At 40.2% G+C, this 10,360-nt stretch overlaps 1 protein-coding gene across 1 annotated transcript in view; it reads right to left on the bottom strand.

Moving 5' to 3' along the window:
• The window catches only part of xgb (x globin), a gene marked incomplete at both ends in the record, with an annotated part of 16,370 nt that extends 8,236 nt beyond the window's left edge, over window positions 1–8,134 (bottom strand). Inside the window, 2 exons of the mRNA XM_080414185.1 lie at window positions 1,333–1,440; window positions 7,947–8,134. Coding sequence (XP_080270311.1) covers window positions 1,333–1,440; window positions 7,947–8,134 — 296 coding nt within the window. The remainder of the gene's footprint in view (window positions 1–1,332; window positions 1,441–7,946) is intronic.
• Window positions 8,135–10,360: the final 2,226 nt, after the last annotated feature.

Raw genomic sequence — 10,360 nt, 5'->3', positions numbered from 1 at the left:
TCTGCCTGAGTAATGACACAGCAAACCTTTTTACTTTGTCCCTGAGAATATTTGAAGGGCAGCTTGACCTTATCAGTACATTGGAGGGCAGCTGTAGGCTGGATGATGGCAGCCTAACATACCTTTGATGTTCTCAAGCATCATTTGCACCGTTGGCCTTGTGTTGAGTGGAACACAAAGGCTGTCTGTGCATGAAGTGACACGGGATGCTTGTTGTAATGCTGCATCCACGCCAAATTGGCAAACAATAAATCCTGCACTCTGTCACACTTGCAATGATATATTGTATGTATTGCAACAGAATCACCCAGTTCATAAGTAACCCAGTGTTTTTGTTGTGTGTGTGTGTGTGTGTGTGTGTGTGTGTGTGTGTGTGTGTGTGTGTGTGTGTGTGTGTGTGTGTGTGTGTGTGTGTGTAAAAAAATAAAAACATTGGATGGATAGGGATGCAGTAATAACTATAATGACAATTGTATGTTACTGTATGGTACTTTTCTCAAACCATGTTGAATTATGATTCTGTAACGTGATTTTTTATTTAGTTAAAAAATGTTACCTCTACACCGAAAATAGCCAGCTCACATTGTGAGCTTGTAGATCGGCTATGTTCGGCAAACGTTTGCCCATTTTCGCCATTCTCTAGGACGCTAGGGTTCATGTGGTTAAAAAAAGAAAGAAAAATATATATTTATAGCGATGTTTCTGTGCTAGACCTTCATCAGGCAAACTGAAGGTCCACCACAGAAACCAAATAAATGTATCATTGCATGTTTGACAGTGTGCAGGATTTTTGTTTGCAGTATTTGATCCATTTGTCCCTCTCCTACACACCTGTCTCAAGAAACAGATGTGCAAAGTGTGCTGCAAGCTCACCTCTTATTCAATTATATGTATAATGCATCATACTGTATTTTGTTTGTGAGTTCATTTTATGTCTGTGTTATCATGACTAAAATGGCAGCTTATATTTAGAAAGAGTTCTATTAACAAAAGGATTATACATCTATTTAAATACAACATTATGCTATAGCCTACCTACACTAAATAAATCTGACAATGACGATTGGCTGAGAGTCTCACAGGCAATTCTGCTCGAGAAGTACAGAAACACAAAAAATATCTGAAATTTAGCTTAGGCTCCTATTGGCTCTGCTTTGTTAAGCTGTGCCATTGTGTCCTCTCTCTCTCTCTCTCTCTCTCTCTCTCTTTCTCTCTCTCTCTCTCTGTCTCTGTGTCTGTAGTCTGTAGTCTGTAGTCTGTGCTGTCTGTGCTGTGTTCTGCAGGACTGTGCTGAGATGTATATGAGCTGTAGTGGGTCGGAGGGAGACTGACCGCAGGCCGTGTGCCCTCAGCTCTCGGCTGGTCCTCAAGCGCTCCAGGTCCTCCACGTCTCGGAACAGGAAGAACACGTCCTTGCACTCAGGATGGGTCTCAAACAACCTGTTACCAAGACAACAGTAAAGCAGACATCTGTGAGTCACTGGTCATTAACAGTAGCCTAACCAAACTGACACCAACCACACGCACATTATCTGGCAACCTTTATAAAGCAGTGGTTGGTTCTCAAACCTTTTCATTTCAAGGACCCCTGTACTCTGAGAGTGTACAAATGTAACTCAGACATGACATACCTGTCCATTTGGAACCCTCTCAAGGAACCCTGAGGGTCCCTGGACCCCACTTTGAGAACCACTGCTTTAAAGGTCTGTACCAGTGGTCTGACATGTTTATGTTTAGTATACTTGACATTACTTTCGAAAGGATAATGTGGTTAGTTTGACCTTTGAGGAAACCACAGGATCCCATTCATTTCAGTATGGTATGAGATGTCATTTATTACGCTAATAATTGTCCAGTTCTTTATAAGGTGTGGCTCTGCAAGCCATCTATGAGAGGGTCTGTGTGTGTGTGTGTGTGTGTGTGTCTGTCTGTCTGTCTGTCTGTCTGTCTGTCTGTCTGTCTGTCTGTCTGTCTGTGTATCCGGAGCTAATCTCCTAAACAGCTTGACTGATCATCATCAGTGCCAAATCTTGCATGCATGCTACCCGTAGGCCACAGAAGTAGCTCCACAACTTTGTGTTCACATAATGTTTTATACTTTTTTAAATATTGAAGTTTAATTTTTATAATGGGAAGTCGATGGAGTTCTGATCAGGCAATCACCAGCTATGCCCGGGTTTCCAAGCACAGATTGATTTCAAAAGTCCAGCTGAAAACAGTTGGCAGAATATTATGGCAGCAGCAGGAATTAGGATTTCAGATGTATAATGTCCTCTGAGCTTTCATGGTTGATCGGATAAAATTGTGTCATGGTACTTGAATTAGTTTTAAGTGGACACATATCCTGACTGCTTGTCATTTTCTAAATTTTTGTCAATGAAGAGGAAGGCAAATTCATTGCAGGCTCAAGTGGATAAAAGTTCAGAGGCTGCTGACAACAGGAGGGCTTGTTAGCCTGTCGACCGTAGCAAACAAGGCACGTCATTATTGTTTTTGGCAATGATGTAAGAGAAGAAGGACCGTCTTCCATTTCTCCGTTTCAAATGATAAATGTGAAGTCTTTCATTATAGATGTCTGATGTCATCATAATGAACACAGAGATTTGCCTTTCTCCACCTGCGTTTAGCTTTTCAACAACTTTTTTAATAACTTTGGACAAAGTATAAACAAAGGTGCTATCTAAAAAATACAGCCCTTAACGCGAAGAATGTCTACTGTATGTTAACGTACAACTTTGTCAAAGCTGTGACAACGGCAATGTATTGACACGGGTATGATCATTTTAATTTGATTTCATAACGGAAGAGTTACACACATGAGCACACGTGTCGACGTGATGATTAGCTGTTCGCATCTCATCCAGAAGACATCCTCCCCACTGCTAATGCTTTGAATAGAGATCTGATTGTGCCCTTTTACAACACATGCCGTCTCCATCAAATTCTGCTTCTGCTCCTCATTACTGCCCTCCCCACTGTTTTATGCCACCAGCTGCAATCAGCATCAGGACACAGTCAGGGAGCCTTCTCCAATGCAACCCATACTCCCATTTCCACTGAGGTTTAATAATTTCTCCTGTCCCAGACACAGGAGCCCTCCTCTTTAACTCCAATCAGCCGCGTAACTACAGAGTTAACCCCCGGGCGGAAAGTAACGCATTACAATTATTCTCATTACCATAAATTGAGTGGCTTGTTGATGAAATTGTACTTTTTTTTAGTCTATTCTAAAATCAGCAAGAGTTGCTCAGAGCCTCTGCCTGAAAACCAAAAGCCTAATACATCTTGCCCAGGAGCTACGACTGACTCCCTACGTAGATCCCCCACAATGTGGATGGCAATCGAAGACCTCAGCAATTAAGTCTCACACTTCATTTGTTTGGGTTTCGTTGTTTCGTCCAATAAATCTTCAAAATACAACTCGATTGATGGTGTGGTTCTTTCTCCTATGAAGTAGATGTTTGATGAAGTATTGTACGTAACTACTTCAATCAGGTTTGTTTTAAACTTTTTTTTTCTTGTAAAGAACAAATGCTCAACACTTTGCAGAGCATCAAATCAACTAAGAGTATTGGTTGATAGGATGTTTTCATATTCAAATAGTTATGGAAAAAGTAACTGTTATTCAGTAATGAAAGAGCCACCTCCTCCAATAGAGGTGTTTGTCATTAGTTATGCTGTCATCGTAAACAGATATTACACATATGCCAGAATTGACCGGGACATGATCCAGTATATGAAACTTCACCCTGATGACTTTGCACTGAAAGTGAAGCTGAGATAAAAAAGGTTGATGGTGATTCTGTTTTTACTAAACATTTCGCCAATGGGCTTTAACGTTTTTAGATATTGTTTATTTAGAACTGTCAACGGCGAGGTTACATGGAGCAAGTGAGAGGAACATTGATATGTGGTCTAACTTCGCAGATAAGCTTAAAGGCTTGGTTTAAGTGTTGTACACAGTGTTGTGACCTTGCACAGGTATAGGCTCGGTGTTTGGCTCTTGCATTTAGAGACATTGTTGGTCCGGGGAGGGGTGGGTGGGTTTATTATTATTTGTATTATTATTTTAATTAACCTTCTGTGTTGTTTTTAAGTTGTGTATGTGTTTGTATCTTGTTTTGTTGAAAAATGTATCCATACAAACATAATTGTATTGCTGATATGATAATAAAAACAATTGATAACAAAAAAACAACATGTGCTGGAGGGAAACAAAACAAGAGGAGATGACAATGTCAACAGAGCACGTTGTTACTGAAATGGGAACCTTGAGGTAGATGGCTGGTTATCAGTAACCCATCATCAACGATAATATAGAACCTTTATGCAAAATGCTTCACAATTTGCATTACAATACATTCACACACCAAGTGGAGGCAACCAACAACAACCTGCTCACCGGAGCAGTTATGGCTTCAGTGTCTTGCTCAAGGAGTCGGACACTTCAACACAAATCCAAGAGAAGCTGGGGATCAAACCAGGAACCTTCCAGTTTCATTACAACGTCCACTCTACCACCTGAGCCACTGCCCGCCAGTTATTACAGTATATACTGTGTATAAACACTTCATATATCTTTTGATGTTCTTTTTAAAAGATTCACCTGCCCAAAATAGGGGAAGCCAGGTTGAAAAAGCATCCGCAACAGATCTGCGCTCTTTGACAGAGAAATGAGAATGCAGAGAGAGGTTCTTGAAGTGCAAAAGAACAAATGTGTGACACCTTTCTAAACTATTACTTGAAACCCAAATCTTTTCTAAATATTTTTTGTCATTAGTTTTTCCTCATTTACAATGAATGTGAGCCATTTATAATGTTTGTCTGTCCCACTAGCAGACAAATCTAAAACATTTTCTACACTTACAGCCAGGTACAATCACTTGTATAATGGATTTAACTTATACCCAGCTAGATAGTATTTTCCCAGGGTAGGTTCATAGTGGAGAATGTGTAGTTTCAGACACCATTGCCTTACAACAGGATAAATATGGAGGCTCATCTATTCATTTGAAAACCAAAATAATGTTTGTATACAACATTAACCACTTAAACTCTCTATACTTTGTAAAATGAGTTGCATATACTTAATCCGCTCTTTTCTCACTCTACACCAAATCTCTTAGCTCACAAAACATCGCAACACAACGCGTTGTGAGCTTGTAGATCTGCACCCCAGAATAGGGATGCTGGGGTTTAAGTGGTTAAATGAGTCCCCGGGAATCCTCCTGAATGTGTAATGTTACACTGTAAAGTCCTGAGTGTTAATTTAACTAGAATTACAAATGGATAAATTAACTCTGAGGATTTTACTGTGTACAATTTCCACCTCTCTAGAGTTTAAGTGTTAGTGGGTTTTTAGATGGATGGAGCTTGTTTGTGTAAAAGTCATTACAGAATTCCTCTTGGAATTAATTTAAATTTAATTTAAAGAAAAACATATATAAAGAATATATACAGAGAAGAGAAGCTAAACAATGTAGACACAGTCAAAAAAGACTGTATAAAAGTTATAGTTAAATATGGTAATGATAAATAGATTTGATTAACCGGTTAAAAAGCCCAACAGAACCTGTAGCAAGTTCACACTTTTAGGTGTGATGTGATAGATATAGATAGATATGCTAGGCAGATATATCAGGAGGGGAAAACGTGGCAATAAAACAATATAATCTAGCTTTTGTATTGAATGAGAGCAGTGCAGAGAGAAACTGTGGTTCCGTGCAGCAAGAAAGAAAGAACTGAAATAAATTATGTAGGCATAAAAAGGGCACTTTCTCCTATGACAGGCAGGTGCCCGGGTACTGGTTGGCTCCTCTGTGTGCAGCACGTGCCTGGCCTGGGGGCCCTGAGGTGGCCTGTGTCCACAGGAGGCCCCTGTGGTTCTGGGGCTAACATGTTAAGGTCAATCTCCTTAACTGTCTCGGATTAACCCTCAGGGACATGGGCCCCCGAACGGCTTTCTGAGCTGTCCGCTGTGTGCCTGGGAGTCACTCTCTCCTGGATCCACCAGCAGCAGCATAACATCTGTCTGTCCTCATTAACAACAAACACCACAGCAGCAGCACCACATAATTCTTAGTATTTCCTATATTTCCAGGCGCAGGCTGGAAGACATTTCAATCAACGTCATTGATAATATGTGTTTACTCTTCATTGTTCTCCGTGCTGAATGAGACCTTAAGGTGTGTATTATGTAATATTGTTAAGATATTGTTAAGATCATGTGATGTACAGTGATGTGCGAGAGAGGGATACAGAGACAGAGACTGTGAGACAGAGAGAGAAATGGAGAGAGATCCCTTGAAAAAACAGTGGATAAGGAGACAGAGGACTGTGGACTGGTGGTTGAAAGGGAAAATCCACCTTAAAATATAATTAATATATGTTCTTTTGTATGCAACGTATACAGGTCACTTATCATTTTTAGGTTTGGATACATCTGTCCTGGAGCTAAAGAGCAGAGTGACGACTATCACTACGATGATGTCATTTCGAAATGGACATAAATCTTGGAGCTGCTCCATATTAATGAATAATGGACAGGGATATCGTGACAGAACCCATGATGGTTTTACTGGGATATGACAGAACCCATGATGGTTTTACTGGGACTTGACACAACAGAACCCATGATGGTTTTACGGGGTACGTCAGAAAGAATCCATTTGAATGCAAGTAATCTCTGATCCCACAAAGTCAGTCTCTAATTCAGTGTGAATGAACCAACTCCAAAACATCAACGGATTTAGGCTACATCATATGTTCAAGTCTGATTTTCCAGATCAAGGTGACAGTTATCTTTGTTTATAGACAGGCTATTGAGCTACAGTATCTGTGCAAAACCACTGATTAGAATAGTGTGATGTAAATTCAGTTTTATATATGCAGTTCATTGCTTCTACAGTATGTTGTCACAATCACATTGAACCAACTGAACCAAGACTCTTCTACCCTTAACCTTAAGAGGAACCTATATTGATTGATTGATGTACTTTTATTTAGTAAGACATGAGAATCACAGTACATGGAAGTACAAAATTCACAATACAAGGTCTACTAAACTGGAAGACTCAGTTAAGCACGCAGCTTGTTTAAGATGAGAACCCCATGCACACAAATCATGATGAAATATATGCTTTAGGGCTGGAAGTGGTACAGCAGAGGTCACTATTAGTATGATTAACACACAGCTGAATTAATGGGGACGTTTTAGTTATTACATCTTCTTCAAGATAAACGCAATGCAGAAATACTAAAGTGTGGGCTATTTAATCTGTTCTCTAGCTGATTTTCAATCATTTAGTTTGATCTCCAAACTATAACATGTAAGCTATTGCCGCCTCGAACATGGTTAATCACTTTAATTATATGCAGTGGTGGAAAGTAACTAAGTACATTTACTTAAGTACTGTACTTAAGTAACATTTTCAGGTATTTGTACTTTACTTGAGTATTTCCAATTTCCAATACTTTTACTTCTACTCCACTACATCTCAGAGGCAAATGTTGTACTTTTACTCCACTACAATTATTTGAAAACTTTAGTTACTAGTTACTTTTCAGATATAAACTATGATATAATGAAACATACATTAACCACTTCAGCCCTATTTTATACCTAGAATATTTGAAAATAGCAGATCTACAAGTTCACAACGCGTCGCATCGCGACGCGTTGTGAGCTTGTAGATCGGTTATTTTCAAATATTTAGTACTTTTACTTTTGATACTTTAAGTACATTTTGATGCCAATACTTTTGTATTTTTACTCAAGTACATTTTGAATTTTGGAGTTTTACTTGTAACAGAGTATTTTTATATTGCAGTATTGGTACTTTTACTTAAGTAAAGAATTTGAGTACTTTTTCCACCACTGTTTTACCTGAAAGTGGATATTTTCTCAGATACTGAAACGTTTTTTTTTCCTTCTTATTTAATCTCACCTGACGAACATGATAATTCCAACTTTGGCGATGTCGTCCTGAATAACTTTCCATGACTCTTTGATCATGTGGATCTGGTCCTCGCTGAGATGTGCGGAGGCAGCAGCGGCAGCGACAGCCTCAGCATCCTCCTCTGTGCTCCGCGCGACACCACCTGGTTTGACCAGACCCGATATTGCGCAGCCCATTTTCTGCAGGATCCTCTCTCAGCGACAGGTTTATTATAGCAACGCCGAATGAACCGTTTGTGTCAGATAGAGATCCTGGTGTTCCTGGCATCTGGGTTCAGCTGTGTGGATAATGTGTGGCTCCTCTGGGTGCGGGTGGCGCGTCAGGTCGTTTCCAGGCAGTTGTGGCGCGCAGACAGCGCGTTGATCTGACCACTGTAACCTGTGGTACAGGAGGCGGGGCTGAGCAGTCATGGCCAAAAAATAAACTAATTTAATTCAGCTGTTCCAGATGAATTCTGTACAGCTCATTGATAAATCCTGAAGATGTGCTCAAACTCAAAGTTTTATTTTTGCAAAATTATATTGCAAATAGTTTTTTTACGTTTTTGGATTTGCCTATAAATTGTATTCACTGCACAGTTCCAGGATAAGTTCCTGGTAGGAACATATCCTTCTTCTGTGATGAAGGAGATAAATCATTGCTGTGTATTAATAGAATGTTCTTGGTTCAAAACCAAGGATTTCCCCCCCAAGTGTATCTCTAATCTTTCACTAAAGAGCATGCAAGAGCATTGATTCAGTATGAACCACAGTGGTTAAGATACAGAACTGATAAATAACTGAGACGGGGAGGGTAATCGGTTCAAGTCCACCTTTTGAAAGAAGGAGAAAAAATTATAAACGTAACTTAATATTTCAAATGTAGTTTTCATTTAAGTAGGTGAGAGAGGTGTTTAAACTCTTAAACTAGCATAAAAAAACAAAGACAAGCATGCACACAGGGAATTGAACCCAGGTCTCTCATGTCACTGGCAGCAGCACTAACCAGTTGTCTATACGTCAACTCAAGGCCCACTGATGGGTTCGTTATACATCTTATATTATACCAAGCTCATGGATACAATGTCATTGGGGAGCCAGGTGTCAATCAACTATAATCAAGGTTTTGAGAGGGGGTAGGACTAAAAAAGGAGGAAGAGGGACAGTCTGTGAGAGTGAGAGAAACAGGTCAAAACAGTGATGTTTAAGTGTTTGTTATAAGTTCAATATTCTGGTAAATGCCAGGGTGAGAATATATCAGCGTGTAGCCCTGTTAAAAACAAGGTTAGTGTGTTTGCAGCTGGGTTTTCACTCAGTATTTGTACCACCACCAGCTGACATTAATACTACAAGGTTAACTAACACGCTAGCCTGGAGGAGAAGAGAGTGTGTGAGACATTTCCACAGGTTTCTGAGTGAGTATGGATGCTATCTGAGTCTGAGAACTGTAATGACATGGACATCTATAGTCGAAGGACAGGGTGTTTAGTAGTGTTGGTGTTTTCGATAGTGTGCATCAAGGCCCTGCTACCAAAGCTGTTACAGTAGAGGTGCTCAGGACTTGTCACTTCATACCAGAGGATCCAGACGCACACAGACAGACGGGTGGGGCACTGGGTTCTCCTGCACACAGACTGTCTGTGCTGTCTGTGATGATAGCACAGTGGTCACTGGTTCTCAACCTGTGGGTCGGGACCCATACTATATACTATAAAAACTGGTGAAACATTGGCCAAATTGTCAAATTATATAATAAAGAGGCACAGCCACAGACTGACTGACAGGTGGGGGTACTGGGTTCTCCAGCACTCCCATCTTGTTGGAAAACTGCAGCAGTTTTCTAACGTTTTCAAAGCAACTGTGATAGTAGAGGCCGTAGGAGGAGTCCACGTGCGACTGCTTATTATTTTTTCTAGTTTGGATTGTTGGCATCCATAGGACCTCTAATATAGGGATTTTGATGATCCCAAGAAAAAAAAGTGGTCCAAAGTGTGTTTTTTTTCAATGTTTTATTACGCCTATGAGACCTGGGGGATGGCTGGCTGGAACGCCGGCGAGACCGTCTTTCGGAGACTGTGGAACACTCAAATTTAGACGTAGCATTTGATTCTAGACAACCTCAGGTTTCCAATGGGACCAACCTTGTCATGCTACCTTGTCGGGAAGGGGGCTAAATAATGATTCAAAGTTAAGACAACATTTTGGCGAGGGGAAAAATGTCCATCACCATTTTCCAAATGGTCCCTTGAGCTGTCACCTCAATATATGTAAATGGAATGGGTTACATGGAAAATACCTACAAGCCTCCCCTGTACAGACATGTCAAATGTATGCCAATCTCATAAAGTTTTGGGCAAGAACCATGCAGTTTTTTGCATGCAGTACAAATATGTAATTTCCGCCTATTGTAAAAAGGAGACCACT

Source organism: Gymnoscopelus braueri, assembly GCF_963280865.1.
Source record: "Gymnoscopelus braueri genome assembly, chromosome: 19".
In the NCBI taxonomy this organism is placed as follows: domain Eukaryota; kingdom Metazoa; phylum Chordata; class Actinopteri; order Myctophiformes; family Myctophidae; genus Gymnoscopelus; species Gymnoscopelus braueri.
This window is presented reverse-complemented; position numbering and strand designations above follow the sequence as displayed.